The 17676-nt window shown below is 52.9% G+C and overlaps 6 protein-coding genes across 6 annotated transcripts; 2 read left to right on the top strand and 4 right to left on the bottom strand.

Moving 5' to 3' along the window:
* Nucleotides 1-376: 376 nt before the first annotated feature.
* Nucleotides 377-2837, bottom strand: CONPUDRAFT_139811 (uncharacterized protein). Its single transcript, XM_007775604.1, has 6 exons — nucleotides 2800-2837; nucleotides 2599-2736; nucleotides 2422-2518; nucleotides 1929-2187; nucleotides 1750-1860; nucleotides 377-1691 (listed from the first exon to the last, which is right to left on the bottom strand). The coding sequence occupies exons 2-6, from the start codon at nucleotides 2732-2734 to the stop codon at nucleotides 933-935; spliced, it is 1362 nt and encodes a 453-aa protein (XP_007773794.1). The 5' UTR covers nucleotides 2735-2736; nucleotides 2800-2837; the 3' UTR covers nucleotides 377-932.
* A 632-nt stretch (nucleotides 2838-3469) lies between these two features.
* CONPUDRAFT_169051 (uncharacterized protein) lies at nucleotides 3470-5758 on the bottom strand. Its single transcript, XM_007775603.1, has one exon. The coding sequence runs from the start codon at nucleotides 5695-5697 to the stop codon at nucleotides 3538-3540; it is 2160 nt and encodes a 719-aa protein (XP_007773793.1). The 5' UTR covers nucleotides 5698-5758; the 3' UTR covers nucleotides 3470-3537.
* Nucleotides 5759-6160: 402 nt separating this feature from the next.
* CONPUDRAFT_158560 (uncharacterized protein) lies at nucleotides 6161-8290 on the bottom strand (the record flags this gene model as incomplete). Its single annotated transcript, XM_007775602.1, has 1 exon — nucleotides 6161-8290. One exon carries the CDS (start codon nucleotides 8288-8290, stop codon nucleotides 6161-6163), a length of 2130 nt encoding a protein of 709 aa, XP_007773792.1.
* Nucleotides 8291-9203: 913 nt separating this feature from the next.
* Nucleotides 9204-11057, bottom strand: CONPUDRAFT_146909 (uncharacterized protein; the record flags this gene model as incomplete). Its single annotated transcript, XM_007775601.1, has 6 exons — nucleotides 9204-9848; nucleotides 9898-9975; nucleotides 10028-10185; nucleotides 10352-10370; nucleotides 10660-10722; nucleotides 10743-11057. The coding sequence occupies 6 exons, from the start codon at nucleotides 11055-11057 to the stop codon at nucleotides 9204-9206; spliced, it is 1278 nt and encodes a 425-aa protein (XP_007773791.1).
* A 4165-nt stretch (nucleotides 11058-15222) lies between these two features.
* CONPUDRAFT_158558 (uncharacterized protein) lies at nucleotides 15223-15783 on the top strand (the record flags this gene model as incomplete). Its single annotated transcript, XM_007775600.1, has 6 exons — nucleotides 15223-15283; nucleotides 15345-15377; nucleotides 15442-15461; nucleotides 15520-15534; nucleotides 15595-15636; nucleotides 15706-15783. The coding sequence occupies 6 exons, from the start codon at nucleotides 15223-15225 to the stop codon at nucleotides 15781-15783; spliced, it is 249 nt and encodes an 82-aa protein (XP_007773790.1).
* A 285-nt stretch (nucleotides 15784-16068) lies between these two features.
* Nucleotides 16069-17510, top strand: CONPUDRAFT_158557 (uncharacterized protein; the record flags this gene model as incomplete). Its single annotated transcript, XM_007775599.1, has 7 exons — nucleotides 16069-16123; nucleotides 16185-16334; nucleotides 16395-16623; nucleotides 16681-16741; nucleotides 16798-17025; nucleotides 17300-17371; nucleotides 17439-17510. The coding sequence occupies 7 exons, from the start codon at nucleotides 16069-16071 to the stop codon at nucleotides 17508-17510; spliced, it is 867 nt and encodes a 288-aa protein (XP_007773789.1).
* Between the last annotated feature and the right edge of the window lie 166 nt (nucleotides 17511-17676).

Here is a 17676-nt window from a genome sequence, read left to right as displayed (position 1 = left end):
GTCGAGCGACGCGACCGCGTTCCCGTTAAAAAGTACACGCTGCTCGCTTATTCCGCGTCGCCGTGGTCCGTCGTGTCGGGCATCGCCAGGGCCGCTCTTCAAAAGTCTCAAGCCCCTGTCCCTCCATTCCTTGCCCCACTTCGCCTCGCCACACAAAGTCAATCTTCAAATTCATTGTTATTCACTTCTTCTTCACTCACCCCCATATGATACTAATACATACATACAACCAAGAAGAAATAGAACGAAACGCGTAAATAGATCTCCAGATAAAACATCACAGTCTGAGTCACAGAAGTCCATGCACGTCAACCTGGTAGGGTCGAGACGGGTCAGGTAAGGTCGAGAACAAATAAATAAGAATATCCATGGTCGGGGTCGTATAGCGATACTGTAACACTGTAAGAGAAGAAAAAGAGAAACTGCGAGGATGGAAATTGAGACAAAGGAGAGACAGGCGGTGGTCGTGGCGGATGTCATGAATACAAGAACGTAGAGCCTTGGAAGATGCGCACGACACAAGGAACCCAATACAGGTAACAGTGGGGAAAATGATGGTCGTGGATTGGGATCGGATAGTGAATGTAGAGATGCGACGGTGAGGGAACAGATGGGAAACGGAACGAGGGGAATACGGCGCTCTGTCGGCAGGTGAATAAATAAGTACATGGACCATGGGCAGGCGCTCCGAGATCGAGTCAGGTCGAAAAATGGGGACACAAATACAGGTTCGATTGGTCCAGAATCGTTGGATACGGGGATAAGTGCTTGAACGTCGGTGTGCTGTTCGGAAAGTATTCAAGATGTTCAGAGTACATCGTCGGTGTTGGTTGTTCAGTCGATGAATCAAAAAGTCGATAGGCGGAAATAGTCGGCGATCTTGAAAGAATATTGATGTCTTCAGATAGGACGGACTGCCAGACGGGAGCATCTCAGTCCATATCCATTTCCATCTCCATGCCGTCCCACTCCCCGGGCACCTCCCTCTCTTTGCTGACGCGGGCCATATCCACGTCCACAACCTCGTCTTCCTCTTGGATATGCACGTCCTCCTCTTCGACTTTCCAGGGATACCGCCCGTACTGCGTGCGGCTGCGCGTGCCATAGGGGTATGGGTACACCTTCGGGCCATCCTGACCCTCCAGATCTACATCGGCATCAACATCCTCGATTGGCTCCTCCACGTCACTCCTGCTTCCCGAAACCGACCGGGAGCGAGAGCCAGAGTGCAGCGAAGAATGCGTGAGAGAGAGCGAAGCCGAATACGAGCGGGAATAGGAGTACGACTGCGACGAGGGCGCAACGCCGCCGAAGGAAGCAGGTAAGCCCCAGTCCGCCCTCGACCCGACGATAGGGACCGGCAGAGGCGCCGAAGTCGACGACGGGCCATCAACATCAGCCTCGTCATTCGACACACCGAATACTCCGGGCCGCACCTCGCGGCGAGTGGAACGCTGCGGGAGGGCATAGTCGTGCATACGCGGGCCAGCGGAGCCACCACGAGCATACAACGGAGAGTTGGCGGGGACGGAACTGGACACTGGATGGGAAGCCCCTTTCGGGGTGGCCGCAGACGATGGAGCGCCCGCTGGAGGGGGGACAGCACCGTTGCTGATAAAGGAGGGCCAGAGGGAGCGGTCCTCGGGAAGGGAGCCACTCGAGGGGGAGAGGTGGGATAGGATCGCAGCAGCCTAGAGGTGACAGGTCAATATGATCCCTCAGATAAAGGACGTAAGAGAACGGGCGTACCTCGAGTAACTGAACCTGCTGATGCTTGCTCAACACAAACTTGCTCGCCTCGCGCCACTGCGGGGTATGCTCCCACCGGTGCTTAATCAGGCACGACGGGTGGCGGTAGATCTATTCAAGCCGAACATCCAGGATTCTTCAGCGTTCTGCCCGTTTGACCGGTCTCAACACATGCGCACCTTGGAGCAACTCTCGCACGTAAAGATGGTGCCGCGCTTCTTACCGCCCTTGGATGTGCCCACGCTGCTCGAGGTCGGGAGCTCGTCCTCGCCCACGTCGGGCATGGCACTGTCTTCACGACCGGGGATAGCGATGCCGGCGTTCGATTCACCGCTGTAGCTTTGTGAGAATGAGTGGGTATGCGGAACGCTCGACGGAGGACTTGAGGAAAGCGATAGCGAGGTAAGGGCCGATGCGGCTGCTTGGAGTGCTGCCGGCCTAGATCGCATCAGAGTGTTAGCGTTTGAATGCACAGCATCGTCGCAAAGTAGATCACGGTGCAAAGCGAAACAAGATGGAACGGCCGTGACAGAAGAGGGGTGAAGTTGGGGGTGGTGTACGTCAGGGTGAGGAGGGTGGAAAGATGAACCAAATTGAAGTGAAACATTGTCTGATACGGCAATATCCAAGAATATACACAAGTTTTGGGAGGGTGGTAAAAGTGACACTCACGAAGGACGGGTTGCAGCGTCGCGGGCGTCGCTCAGGCGGCGGCGGGCCCTTCCCGCGGAGGAGAGCCTGCGGTGCTTGGGCATGTGAGGGGAGGACGCTGGATAAGGCGACGGATGGTCGAGTCAGTCAGCTACTTGTCCGGATACAATTGGGATATAGCAAGCGGGATAAGCTTACCTGGGGGGCGAGCGGTGGTATCATTGCCGCCAGTGGGTTGTGTAGGGTCGAGGGCGATAGGTGCAGCCTCTGAGGCGGCGATGGAAAGGGAAAGGAGGGAAAGAGACGCTGCGTCCTGGTCTTGCGTGTGCGCCATAACTGAGAGCACGTTAGCCGAAAAGCTGAGGAGCAATATGTGGTCATCGATCGAAATAGGCACACCTGAGGTTGACGTGGAGACAGCGATTCGTTGGGGTGGAGTACAAGAAGGCGTAGGAGGAGAAAGAGGAAAGAAAGTACGGAAGATGTTGGTTGGGTGGAAAGGACGAAAAAGTTGGGATGAGTGAGCTCAGTCGTTGTCCTGCCCCATCCCACCAGAAACGAGAGATAATGGCTTTATTACTTAATATTAATGCGGGGAGCCTAGATTCACATCAACCAACGAGCAGCCTCCATTTTCAAACCCCGCCCAAATTTCGCGCAGCCCTTGTTCGCCTCTCCCGCCTTGCACCACCTCCTCTGTCGTAATCAGGAAACATTTGCTCACCACCAAATATCCTCACACTGGCTCACACAAGCTACGCATACACAGGAAATTCAGGTAACACAGCAGCCGCCTCAATCGGTGCTCGGCCATCGGGGCATATGGCACAGCACGATAGCTAGCCCGATTTGTCGCAGAGTCGGTGTGCGCCGATTGTCCATGTCAGCGGACCTGCCGAATAGAGTCCCGCATGTCCCGGAATGTCTCGTCTGGCCCCGGTTTAAGCGAACCGTCATCGCTTTCTGTCCGCTTGTCACCCTGCTGTCAGGTTCTTTGTCTGCCACCCCTCGCTAGGAACGACATCGTCGCGAGTCTCATATCCAAGACTTGCTTGTCCCCAGCAGCAAAGACTTGCACACATTGCGAGCCAGATGGCAGTCTTTCTAAACACTGATGCTTCCGAAATTACTAAAAGATCACGAATACGACACCATAACACCCATACCCTCCAGCGCGTCCGCATCTCTCCTCGTCACAAGGGGACAGTCGTCGATGTACACACACACCAGTTTCGCGGGGCGCAGCGCCTCGCCCATCGAGAACATCGTCATCGGCATTGTCCAAAGCCCTCCCGTTGGAGCATGGCTACTCTGCGCACTGGGGTCTTGCGCAGTCTGCTTCAGCCTGCGCCGGAGAGGTACGATCTTGCGCTGGACGAGCGTGGGTGGGTCTGGAGGTGGAGGCGCATCACAGGCAGCGGCTGATGCGACCGTGTTGGGGTTCGGAGGACCGGAATCAGACAGGCAGGCGCCGGACGCTGGAGGAGCGCGAGTGTCGCCATTGGTGTTCACATCTAAAGCCACTAAAGGAGTCGTGCGCTGCTGGCCGGAGCGCAGGTGTACGACGTGGACAATGTCTGTGAAGGCCACATCCCGGCAGCTCATGAGCGTGATCTCCTCTAGCTTCGGGCACACGCGCGCGCCGACCCCTTGGTCCCAAGCAACTGAATTCCCAGACAACCTGCCGCTCGGACACGTCCGCGCAAGCTCGCGCAGCAGCACACCCGCGCCTGCACACACCACGAGCGTCAACGACACCAAGCCCGGCATGTACCGCAACATCGCCACATCCTCGACCTCCATCTCACGTTCACGTTTGCTACCCCGCATAGTTCCTCCACAACCCCGCCCACCCCCGAGCACAAAATCCGAGAGCACGAGGTGCGTCAGCGCGGGGAGACGCGGGTCCCTGAAGAGGCTACCCGCGCGCGGGAGGTCGAGCTTTGTCGTGCCCGCGCGGACAGCCATGTCGGGATCGAGGAAGCCGAGCTCGAGCCGCTCGAGCGCCGGGCACGTGAACATGCACAGGATTTCCCCAAGCTCATCCGCGTCGTGGCACTGTACAGTGAGATCGCTGAGTGCGCTGAGCGTGTGGACGCCCTTGGGCGGCGGGTTGCTGGGCGGCATTGGTAAGCTTCCCTGCCACGCGTGGCGGGCGAGGGCGGCGAGACAGTCGTGTGAATCGAACGTGCCGAGGACGATCAGGTCCCAGAACTGTAGGCGGGGCATGTGCAGAGAGGACATCAGTCTGCCAACGTGAACGGCGGAAGCGCCATGCCAAGTGAACCGATGGAGCCTGGGAAGGGTTGCGCTTGGAAGGTTATCGGCCTCTATGTTGGAAGAAGATGTTGCCGTGGATTGTTTCCAGTCGAACCAAACATTATCGAGGGTAAGGTCTTCAATCCGCGGTGCATAGGCGAGGAACTGAAAGAGTTCGTCGGCTGGTAGCAATGATTCTTTGGAATAGAAAGACAGCTTTAGTGCACGTAAGTTGGTTACTACATGACGCGAGAAACATCTGAGAGGGACTCTCTGCACGTGCATGCTGGTCAGGGAGTTGAACCAACTTGTCGGAGACTGCCGAAGAAAGTTCAGTGTTGACGTTTCAGACGATAAATGCTGATGTTTGGTGGGAGGAGCATTGAGTTCGAGCTGCTCGAGCATGGGGAAGTACAGCCGTGAAAGTGCCGTTACGATTGCGTCCATGCCTGCCATTTCGTGAAATGTGAGATGCAGTGAACGTAGGCGGTGTGAGTAGCGCCGGATGATCGCTCGAATCAATCGTTTTCCTGTGCGAACCTCTTCATGCGCGTCCCTCTTAGTACGAACGTCGCAAGCCCGGACAGAGTAGACGAGGTCGACAGGGCTAGTCCCGGCCCTCTCCAACGAATGACCAAGTGCTTTGGGAGACCATCGTCGGGTTCGGTACGAAATGTACGCCCACAAACGGGAGGTCGAAAGAACAACCTGACGCCAGCTACCGCACACGTGGGAGAGGGTGATGGCATCGGGGTAGAATGTGCGTCGCTGCGCTGAAAAACGCGGATCCTTGTCGTTCATAGGCTCTTGCCAGATGACGTGGTAGAATACGCGGCAGAGAAGTTCGCTGGGAAGCCAATTGATAGGTTGTTTCTGGATCTCGAGTTGGACACGTTGTTGTAGAAGTGAGCGTTTCTTGGCTTGAACCTCTGCAAGGGCACGGGCTAGCTCGTCCTCGCGTTGCTGAAGGGACTCGACCTGAGCATTGATGGTGCGTAGTCCATGGTCGATCTCAATGTGCGATTGCCGGCGGACCATGCAAAGCGATGAGACTGAGGACTAGTAGCAGCCCAACGTGACGAGTAGGAGCGCGTTGGGGACAAGGAGTTCAACGCAATTAGTCGACGCGTAACGCGTCTCCTGCCTAGTCGGCAATATCCGAATGCCACGCGTCGCTTGGCTTGGACCTGCTGTGAACGCATACCCGTACGACCTTGGGCTCATTGGCTGATCTATTTCTCTCCGTCTCCACCTGCCCTCTTCCTCCTCTAGGAACGACATCCACGACTTGCTTGTCCCCCAGCAGTAGAGGACAGATGTAGCAGTTGCTGTACACATTGCAAGTTGGCCTTTTTGCAACTTTTTGTAACATTGATGCTTCCCAAACATGCATTATCATATGCCAAGCATAACGACATGTAAGTAAATGTTAGATATAGCATTGCACCAGCAACTCATACGAACAAATCCCTTTACTCTATCTCCACATCAGACTAAAAATCTAGGAATACGACACTATAACACCCATATCCTCCAGCGCCTCCACGTCTCTTCTCGTCACAAGTGGACAGTCGTCGATATATACACGCTCCAGTTTTGCGGGGTGCGGCGCCATGGCCATCGAGGGTATCATCATCGACGTTGTACTAAAGCCTCCCATCGGAGCGCGGTTAGTATGCATGCTGCGCCGGAGAGGTATGACCTTGCGCTGAGCCTGCACAGACAGGTTTAGAGGCGGAGGTGCATTACCAACGGCTGCTGGTGCGACTGCGTTGGAGTCCAGAGGCCATGAACCAGCCAGGCAGGTGCCGAATGTCGGAAGAGCGGGAACATTGCCATTGACGTTCGCTGAGGGACCTGTGCGTAGCTGGCCAGAGCGCAAGTGCGCGATGCGGCAGATGTCCTCAAACGCGACGTCTTGGCAACTCATCAGCGTCATCTCCTCGAGCTTCGGGCACGCGCGCACGGTGATGCCTTGCCCCTGAGCAGCACAAGTGTTAGAGAACCCGCCTCCCGGACACGTTCGCGCAAGCTCGTGCAGCAGCACGCCCGCACTCGCACACGCCACGAGCGTCAACGACACCAAGCCTGGCATGTACTGCAGCATCGCCCCGTCCTCGTACTCCATCTCACACTCATATCCGTGACCTCCCATAGCTCTTGCATACCCCCGCCCACCCTTGAACGCAAAATCCGAGAGAGTGAGGTGCGTCAGTGTCGCGAGACGCGGGTCTCGAAAGAGGCTCTCGACGCGCGGGAGACCGAGCTTCGCACCTGCGCCGGCGGCTGAGATGGGATCCAGGAAGCCGAGCTCGAGCCGCTCGAGCGCCGGGAACGCGAACGCGTGTAGGACGCGCTCGAGTGCCTCCCCGTCGTTGCACTGCACAGTGAGGTCGGTGAGCGCGCTGAGCGTGTGGACGCCCTCGAGCGGGTCACTGGTCGGCGCCGGTCTGATTGCTAGCCAGTCAGCGCGAGCAAGGGCAACGCCAAAGTTGGGCTCCGGGAGGACGGTCAGGTCCCAGGACTTTAGCCGGGGTGTGTGCAGAGAGGACATAAGTGTCCTGACGTGGGCGGCGGAAGCATCATGCCAAGTGAGCCGTTGAAGCAAGGGTAGGGTTGTGTTTGGAAGACTATCAGCGTCTGAGGTGGTGGAAGATGGTGCTGTTGGTAAATGTTTCCCGTCATGCCGGACGTTGTCGAGGGTGAGGTCCTCAAGCTGTGATGCGTAGGCGAGAAATCGAGTGAGCTCTTCGGTCGGCAGGGATGATCCTTGAGCTGGGAAAGACAGCTCCAGCGTCCGTAAGTTGACAAGCGTATAACGCGAGAAACATCTGAGAGGAACTCCCTGCACGCGCATGTCGGTCAAAGAGTCAAACCGACTTGTCGTGGAATGTTCGAGAAAGTTCAAAGTTGAGGTTTCTGACCGGAAGTGTCGGCGATTCTTGGGAGGAACGCTGAGTTCGAGTTGTTGGAGCATGGGGAAGTCAAGCGATGAAAGTGTCGTTGTCACCGCGTCTACACCGGCCATTTCGTGGAACGTAAGATGCAATGAGCGTAGGCGGTGCGAGTAGGGCCTGATGATTGCACGAAGCAGCTGCTTTCCTGTGAGAACCTCTTCCCGTGCGTCCTCCTTAGCGCGTACATCTCGAGGCCGGACAGAGTACGCGAGATCAATTGGGCTAGTCCCAGCCCTCTCCAGCAAAAGGCTAAGGGCTTTGGGACACCACCGCCGGGTTCGGTACGAAATGTACGCCCAGAGACGTGATGTCGACAGAGCGACCTGACGCCAACGACTGCACACGTGGGAGAGAGTAATAGCATCGGGGTAGATTGTATTGCGCTGCTCCGAGAATTGTGGGTCACCATCGTTCACGGGGTCCTGCCAGATGACGTGGAAGAATATGCGACAGAGAAGCTCGCTGGGGAGCCAGTTGATAGGCTGTTTCTGGAACTCGAGCTGGATTCGTTGTTGTAGAAGAGATCGATTCTCAGCTTGAATCGACGCATGGAGAAGATACATGTCTTTGAGGATACGGGCTAGCTCCTCCTCGCGTCGCTGAAGGGTTTTGACCTGCGCGTTGATGGTGCGTAGTTCGTGGTCAATCTCGATGCGCGATTTTCGGCAGACCATTGTAAATCAGCTTGTTGATAAACAGGCAAACGACAACGAGGCGAATCCAAAGCGGACACGCGGCGAGAGAATAGTGTAGAGAGGTACGAGTGGGCGGGCAGGCTCGGATCGAAATCGAAATTGAGAGGAGAAGGGGGCTTAAATCAATATAGAGCAGCTGCAAAATCAAGTTGTATATATACGTGTTGAGGCTTGCTACCATGTCAGAGTGAATCATAAATGAGGACAAAACGAGTGCGTAGTGTACTCACAAGCGCTCGGAACCGGATAAGCAAAGGAACAAACGAGAGCAAAAGAAAGTAAGGTCAAAGCATGGGATCTTGCTGCTCTAAAGGGTTCGGAATCAAAGCGTACGCTTGGCAAACTCATAATCGTATTGGATAAAGGAACGTTGCCTAGAAGCGAGGGTCGGCGCGGTAGAACCGATGCGAAGCATTGATGCGACGAGCAGCGCTAGGGGCGCAAGCGTTGTGTCAAAGCGTTAATATGTGGCGTAAACCGAGGGGGGGTATGTTCATAGGCACGCTCAGCGTAGCCTTTACATTATGCAAAGCATCAGGATTGAAGCTTGAGGCCTAGGAATGGCAACGACGGGTAGTACATGCGCATTGGGGAAAGAGGATCGACACCATTTTCCGAGCGCGTAACGCGTCTCTTGCTCACGCGGCAATGCCCGAGTGACGCCCATCACCAGGCTGCCAGCTCATCCAAAGGTAAGGCGGCGCCCGTTTACTCAATGACGGACAACTCAAAGTACTTAAAATACACTCGCACAACATAGCTAAAGTAGAACATATTAAAGTATAACTAGCATGTAAAGACGCTGGAGGAGGGTAATTCGTGATATCGTTAAATGCCGTTATGTACGGTGCACTGAAAAATCATGGGCATATACGAAAATGACTGATACTACTCAAATATATTGCGTAGCTTGAACATCAATATAAGTTGAGTCCACTTCCTCGCCCTGGGAATGAGGCTTCGTCTGCATGCGAGGTAGAAAAGGCGGTACCCCGACGGGCTCGTCGCCTTGAGATACAGGGCAAGCTGGTGCTCCTTTCGATGCTCCTTGGTCGCAACTCGGAGTAGGGTTTATTTTCACACTGGCAGGAACAGCAGTCAGATTTGTTGACGTCTTATCGGGAGAGGAAGCAGGTTCTGTCTCTTGATTAATGGAAGGAGGCTTCGGGCGCCAGCCAGAAACCAGTCTGGAATATCTGCAGAAACAAAGCGCGTCTATAACTGGGCTGTAACTCTCCTCTGAAAGTATAGAACCGAGATCATCATTGTCAAGGTCATCTTCCATGGCTTCAGTGTTTCCATCGGGGTTCCTTCCGGGTATGTCTCCGCTTGCAAAGATACGCTGGTAGAGGTTGTACGCCTCAGTCATTACTTGAAACTCATTTATGAGTGCCCTTACCATGTTTGCCCAAGCAGGGAAGATGATTGCCGTGCGACGTGTACTGCATCGATGACTCGGAGGAGTCTCCACTTTGTTTGGCTCTTGGCCTACGTTAGGGTGGTTGCGGCGAGTGTTCAAAACTCCTGTGACCCGATGCTGCAAACGTCATTAGCTAAATTGGTTAGAGCTCATTCGTCGTGCTCACTATGGCATTCATGAAACGATCTCGTGGGTGAGGTCTATTGGAAATGCTTGCCGGATCACAAGGCTGAAATGTTCGTGACTGTATGAGCCTGCATAACTACAGTTATCAAGGATAAATAAAGGCGACATACGTCCACGCTCATCTCGTTACGACGCCATGAAAGATGTTTTCGCACCCAGGCAAAATTATGCGTCACGCTGACGGCTATATTCCTTTGCTCTGGAATGTTTGGGTCTTGTTGCGATGCCTCTTCAGGTGGAGGTACCTGCTGCACGCTCTGAATATGAACTGTATTAAATCATTCATCATATTCATGAATCAACTTACATCTGGAACGTCTACTTAAGCAAAGAAGTCTGTATTCTGTCCACCGCCCCTTTTATTAACGGTAGCAGGTCTCTTTCATCGAGACGTTACCATCAGTAAAATCACACGTTTAACCAGAATTACACACATTCATGAAACTTCCAAGGCTATCAATGGATTGAGACGCCTGCCACACGTTAGCCGGAGTACCAAGGCTGAAAGCTGTGACATTACTGGCGGGTTTGGTCTAGGGTCTCGTGTTTTCACTTTTTGATGCCTGTTATCGCCGCTTAGGGGCGGCGGGCGGGCCGGCCCGCCCACTATACCATTGCCTTCGCTTGCCCCATTTTCCCTACTTTCACTGCTCGTACCGCTGCGACGGCTGGACCGAATTAACGATCTAGTGACTGCAATTGAACTATAGTACGACTGCAACTTATCCAATATGATACTGACCTCTCTCCCGTCATCGCCCTTCCCCTCCCGGGCCTCCTGTACCCCCATCCATACCCTCATGGCCTGTTGGAATCCGGGCTCACAGGTGCGGTCTCCTCACGTCCCGGTACATCGTACCCCTCGGAATCAAATTCAAAAGTGAGCCTCTCGGCGTAGGATGCGAGAGTTAGCGTAGGGAAGTAGGAGCGGGTCCGCACGAGTTGGACAGTGGGTTGGTATGATACAAAAGATTGACTAAACGGATGGGAGTCGGCCGAGCGATACATGTCAATGTCCTGCGAGCGAGAGGAGACATTCGACCGCTGGCTGAAAGATTGCGTGAGCTCAGCAGCTTCGGTACTCTCGTTTTGCTTGGAGAATGACATGTACACTGGCGGTGGAGGGGGTGGTGGAGGCATGGCGTGTCGGCTGAGTTAAAGTCCCAGGCAAGACAAGAAAGGAGAAAGAGAGTGGACCATCCCTGACGCGGACGTGCAGCATGCTGGAATATCTAGTACTGGTGAGGACAGCCTCCGATCCACGCGGGCCGGCACGGGTAACATGATCATACCGTATCTTTACTCAGGTGCCCGGCTTTCGCTTGGTCGTGTTTGTCCTTTTCCTTTTCGCGTTATCTCTTCAACGCTTCTTGCTTTCTCTGCACCGTTTTCGCCGCAGCTGTCCATATCTTCCGTGCACGTTCCTGGTATTGTAACGTTTCCCTTGCATGTCAACATGCAGTCCGTCATGATGCGCTCTCAGTCTAAACCTCTTCGCAACTTAAATGCCTAAATTTCTTTTCGGTTGTGCATGGGTCGTGTCTCCGTTTGGCTGGATACTTATCTGTCACGCGCTGATTGGCCAATGCCTCTCCTCATGATCTCTCGTACGCTTTTCTGCTGTCTTTCCCTTTTCCCCTACTTATACCGCGGCTGCTCACGTCCTTCCGACCATCTTCTTCATTTCCTTTCCTCCCTCCCTCACATTCGTTTCCTCATCATCTTCATTTGTGTCTGTGTGCCACCTTCGTGGCTACGTCTGCGTCGATCGGCCTAGGTGAACGTCCGTTAAGAAGTCATCTGCTCATATCGCTCACTATCTTCAATTATGAATGCACTCTCCATTGTGCAGACAACTCCTCCGTTGCTGCCGAGTTGAGAGTTTACGCCCGGTACGCTGACCTCCTACTCCTGATGACAGGGGATAATCTTTTGCAGGAAGATTTCAGATCTGTGTTCGAGCAGGTGGTCGAGTGGTGCTTAACAGAGGAGAACGGATGCTTCGCATCGGACGCCAATGTCTGGGGACCACTGTTGCCCCATTCTGTTAACAGAAGCGCTGCTCGTTCAGATGTTGTCGTCGACCGTTTGGCTTGGGCTTGGAACTGGGAGTACCCTACCGGGACTTGGTAGCATAATGTATATTATATAAGCTCGTGGCCAGCCCGTGCATGAACCTATCACAACATTATTTTCTCCTCTAAGTGTGGGACTTAATCTCGGAGCGCAGCGACGGCTCTGCCTTGTACATCTACTACTCTTATATTATTACTCGTCACTTATATTCAAGCTCATATTCATACTTTTGCCCAGATTTTATTTGCTTATGTTTGGCAGGAATCTATCTGTGGATTAATGTTAGCGCTTTATTATCGACCTTCAGCTCATGGGCCAGGGCGTAGCGGAGGTAGGCTCTTGTAGTGGCCCAAAACTTACGTTCCTCCATAAATAGAGGCCCTAAAAGACGTTCAACCTATGGCCATCAGCTCGTGAAAGGCAGAAGCATGCTAGTCAATAGCCCCAAGGAAGATCCGAGGACTCCAGCTCGCAGCAGGTCAAGCGTTAGGGGGGTCCAAATTACCCGTATCTTCAATATTTATCCTGGCTTGGCGATGCTTCATGTTTGGCCTCCTTATCTCGGCGTCTATCTACTCCTTTATGGTCTAATCTCCCGTCCTCTCCCGTCATGATAATAGGCTAGCGCTGGCCATTGGTTGCTATCGGCGTCCTTTCTTCCCCCCTTCTCTCCTCCCCAATTTCGCACCATGGATCCCACTGCCGCAAAACCGTACGCTGTCCACGTCTCCCGCTTTTCATTCACTAACTTCGCTGCAAGGTTACAGGTCAAGTGCTGTTGACCCACGCCTCACCCGCCTGGCTGGCAGGCAACGGCAGCTACGTGACGTCCGCAGGCGCTAACAACCTACCAGCAGGGCCGTATTCCCGACAGTTGTCGCCCTCCATGCACGGGCTGAATGCTTATGGCCCGCCTGGGTGTGCTCGAAGGAATTGTAGCCCCGACACACTCTCTCTGTCATCGTCTCACTTGGGGCAAATGAATATCATTTCAGAAATATATCAAAAAGCAAAAGTTCGCTAATCAATTTTCACGAGGAAGGAAAATTCATCAGAGAATTCACCGGAGAAGGAAAAATATAGTTGATGACTCAGCCATTTGGCGGGGGCTCGGAGGCACTTAATCCGTATCAGGCAATCTGATAGGATAACTTTTGCAATGGATTTTCCTCGGGAAAAAACCAGTTGGCAGATTTTTGCACCTCGATGGATTCTTGATCGATATTCTGGCAGGTAATATCGGCGTTTGCCCGTAGTGTCTACATGTACGTCTGCAGCCGCTCCCGTGATGTGCACAACCTTGGGCTAATGCTATACGCCGCCTCACATAGTCCCCGAGACATCCCCCGCTGAGCCCGGGCTGTTATCAGCCTCGCCGGCCTCTCCATTTTAGATACCTTCCTCTTTGCTACCCCCACTCGTCACGGCAGCTTACCCGATCAATCATGTCGTCCATTGCGATACTTCACTTTTACTCCCTCCTATATTCTCGGACTCCACCGGCCAGCTCCGCACGCAGGGCGCTTTCACGAATTCTTGCGTTCAAAGTCTTAAGTACGTATCGTGTTCTCATTGTGCTCACAATTGGGATAGCTAGGTTTATGAGATCTACATGCCATTATGTAACCATTGAATGCATGTTTCTCGATTGAGCTCTTATCACGAAACTCGGAGTTCATATATTCCTGACCTTGATTACATGATTATTGTTCGCTGTCTGTCACTGTACTCTGAATTCTTATTCGCTGTTTGCAGTGCCGTCCGACTTTCTCAAATAGTGGCTACCGTTCGCTTATCTAATTGTATCCCCGATGCCCTGAGCGCTGAGATCTGAGAGCTGGGCCTCTGGCCGTAGCGGAGCGAGGCATGTCTTGTGGAAATGAGCGCCTTCAGTGTCCTTGCCCAACCTAACCAGCCTCGCGGCGAATTACATGGATATTGGTTGGTGGTTGTACAAGTGCGTAATTGATTATCAGTTTGAGCGAAACTGCCTGGAAGGTGTGAACTGATCGTAAGCGGATGGCTTCATGGCCAGTCCGCTAACGCACGCAACACCGCATCTGGCCGAGCGAGGCAGTTCAGAACGTTCAAGGTCCAACCACATCAGTAAAAGCGCCAATTTCTTGCCGGCCTTGCCAAGCTTGTGAGCTTGCCGACAAGCCGACAAGACACTGTTTGCATAAAGATCTATAGGCTGGTTGCAAAAACATTCTAGAACATACACTGATGGTGTTTGCGTCTCAACACTGATTTCCGAAGTCAGAACACGGCCTGTGGATGTCTTAAATAACTAAATTGAGGCGACTTGTTTGACTTGCAGGCGCTTGTCCGCGTAATCTCCACGTTGCCGAAGATCGCCTTGTCGCAAAAATAGACTTACATTGTCGGGCTTGGCGTCTTGGGCGTATTATTACCTTGCCGTCGCTTGTGCAGGGTTGCACAAGGTTGTACAAGCCCCCACAAGATTTTTTCATAGTTACTGATGCAAGGTCCAACACGAATGAGGCGTTTCCCTCCGTGATATAACAAACTTCGTTCCATCATCCATTATTTCTGGAGCCTTTGGACATCACGATCCTCTACCTTGATGACTTCCGTATCATCCACGTATGGGAACGTGATTTGTGAGCCTGCATCAACGGGCCATCGGCAGCTGGTATGTCAGGAGGTAGCCGATCACCGTCCTTCTCACTTCATCTTCCCATGGTCATGCTAATTCTGAGCGCGATGCTGACAGGGTGTATATCTGGAACTAAAACGAGCCGTCGTGCCTTTCCTGTACTTGCACTAGTTGCAAGTAATATGCAGGATACGTCCTCATGGTATATCTGGCAGGATACATTGTCCCAAATACGTGACCTGCGGCAGCGGCTTTGCTCATTTAAACACCGAAGCGAAGGGGACGGGTACTGATCGGTCAGCGTGCAACAGCATATATTACTATGGGGCTGGATGGGTGCGTCGGAGGGCGGTGCTCGCTGTCTGAACCGAGATATGTTTAACCTTCCGCTCTCACAAAGGGCTGATCCAGGGACGAGCATCTGGGAGCCGAGATGCCTCTATCAACGTTCTGGTGAAACAAAGCGTGCTCAATGCACGCTGTTCATTCTTCGTGCTATATATACTGGTCGACATCGCGACATCAAAACACTCCTCCAGAGCGAATGAGGTTAAGAAGCGAGCTCGGGTGGGCTTCTACTCCCTCGAACAGGGCTCCCCTTCAGCAACTATGGAAACGCCGAAGGAGATCGCGACTCTGACGCTCGATCAGAGGCTCAACTACACACAAGGTGCATCGCCCAGGCACTCTTTTGTTTCAAGACACTAACGATTTGAACGACGTGGTATTAGTCGCTATGGCTTGTCTGGCTGCATATGCATGGGGTAAGCTTTCATAACGACCTTAAAGACTATGTTATGATCCAGACCGTTGACGTGCGTTGCTCAGTCTGGGACATCAATAGGGAGGTGAGTAGTGCCCCCATAAGATACCAAAGGGAGCGGGAATCTGAACCTCAAACATTAGGTTGAGCTCATCTGGGTGAGCCACGGTTCTGTTTTTCGGTCCGGGATAGCTTATTATATATTGAATTGTTAACAGGGAAAGCAACAATCGGCATTCTCCAGACTTTCTTACATCGTAGTGTGTTTGCTTTGAATGGGTTTTACTCGCGTTAATGCACTGACTGGTTTCCCGTTCACCTTCACCCAGCTTCGCTACGGAGGGGTGTTTATGATGATGTACGTCCTTCGGCCTAAATACCTAGAGCGCGTCGTCGTCGTCGACTAAACTCTTCATCGTTCTTCGGTAACAGCTCAGGTGAGCTTTTGATACTGCAAGTCTAGCTTTCCCTTGGGCTAACAGGAAGTATTAGATATTCCGACGAGAGCCTCGTCGGTAACGGTGAGTCGAACTCATACATCTTCTTGAGAATGGGTTTGACAGATTCATTTTGGTAAAGTCGTAAGGCCTAGCTCACTTTGATCCTCAATCTCCCTAAAATTTCTCTACAGATGTGCGCTACTCCTTGACTGGCCTTTGAGTAACATCACTTATACCTCAACAGGCGCCGCCATGGTGGTGATAAACGACGTGATAATCAACTCTGCCGTGCATCTCGCTCTCAACGGTGAGAATTGTGTCGAACATTTACCCAGCCACGTCACGGACGCTGAAACTCTCTTTCGTAGCTATGATGGGGATGCGCATCTATGCCATTCTTGGCAAATCGAGGCGGGTGCTTTATTTCATTGGTGTCTGCTTCATCGCTACGCAAGTCACTGCAATTGTGCTGGCATTGCTGAAGGTGTTCCCCTTACACGTCACCACGAGCAGCACCAGTAAGACCTCTCCGAGAATCATCAGACTAGGCAGGGTACTAATTCGATACGAATGGGCAGGCCTCGCCAGCCCTGAAGAAGGCGACATCTGCGAAACGTGGACTGCGTCGCGGAAAGCGTGGTACCAGTCCGGCTCACTGATCTGTCTTGTTGTGTATGAAACCATTATGTTTCTGATGTCGCTCGTCGTCTTCGTCCGGAACGCATTAGATGAGACTCAGAGGCTTACCGCAACCTCAAAGACGTTGATGGGCATCATTATTCGGGACAATATGCTTTATTTCCTTGCGTAAGCCGTTGGATATCATTATCTCAGCCAGCTTTTAGATGCTCATACATATAATAGAGCTTTTCTCGGGCTTTCGCTTACCGTGTCCTCAAACATCATCTCTATCGTGGTCCCTTCTGTAAGAACCACGGACCCTCTCCTCGCGCAACATTATTGAAGCTGACAATACTACAGGCTAACACCGTCTCTCACCTATGGTACCACGCATTCACCGTCTTCACAACTGTATGCTCTGCACTGTATCAGGTCTTACTCGGCCCTTTGATGATGCTAAGCATCCGGGAGTACGACTTCAAGCATGTGAACGGAGGAGGGACTTCCGGCAACGTAGAGATGGGAACGCTCAAGTTTGCCACGGCTGCGTGGTCGCAGACGGGTACCGCAGACATCTCGAGCGTGGATGTATGACACAATATCGTCTGTACGAATAAAAAGCGGCGTTCGTGATATACTGTAGCAAATCGACCATAAGTTCCCGGTGGCGTGAGAGACCTGAGTTTAAACCCACCTTCCTAAACAGTATGTCCCACAATTTAGTTCCCGATGGTTGGTAACGGTGGGACAGGGTTCCCGGGCCGGGGCAAGTCCGGGCCGTGTCTTGTGTTCCTGGCTATTCAGTAAGACACAACGCACGGTTCCGCGAGGGCGGCTCGAAAGCTAATGCCCTTAATTTCAGCACCCTCGGCGACACGTCGTGTCTTTCACTGCTCCCAACTGCTCCCTATCGCTTTCCTATCTCCATGCAAAGGTATGTTTCCCTCGGACTACGTATGTCGCATCCTTTCGTTTGCTACTGATTTTCTATTTCTTTATAGCGGCGGTCGGCCTTGCAGCAACATCGCCTTGAACCTCGCTGCAAGCCTCACGTCCCCCTCACCTCTCTTTGACCTGCCCTGGCATGGTAGACAACGTCGACGTGGACTTAGCAACTGTCCAAGTGCCGTCATCCGACGAAGCTGGCCGCAGGAAGCGGTGCCGTGCGCCAAACAAGAAGTACGGAGACTTTGTAAGTCATTAGGATATCGTCTAGTGCATGTACACACTTTATTTTAC

Source organism: Coniophora puteana, assembly GCF_000271625.1.
Source record: "Coniophora puteana RWD-64-598 SS2 unplaced genomic scaffold CONPUscaffold_15, whole genome shotgun sequence".
In the NCBI taxonomy this organism is placed as follows: domain Eukaryota; kingdom Fungi; phylum Basidiomycota; class Agaricomycetes; order Boletales; family Coniophoraceae; genus Coniophora; species Coniophora puteana.
Note: the sequence above shows the minus strand (reverse complement) of the source record. Positions and strands in the feature narration are given on the sequence as shown.

Bases quoted from the DNA above. Each gene is read 5' to 3' on its own strand.
- CONPUDRAFT_169051 (XM_007775603.1), bottom strand. From the start codon at position 5,697: ATGGTCCGCCGGCAATCGCACATTGAGATCGACCATGGACTACGCACC.
- CONPUDRAFT_139811 (XM_007775604.1), bottom strand. From the start codon at position 2,734: ATGGCGCACACGCAAGACCAGGACGCAGCGTCTCTTTCCCTCCTTTCC. The intron at 2,519-2,598 runs GTAAGCTTATCC...CGCCTTATCCAG, and splicing joins TACCACCGCTCGCCCCCCAG to CGTCCTCCCCTCACATGCCC. The intron at 1,692-1,749 runs GTACGCCCGTTC...TGTCACCTCTAG, and splicing joins AGCAGGTTCAGTTACTCGAG to GCTGCTGCGATCCTATCCCA.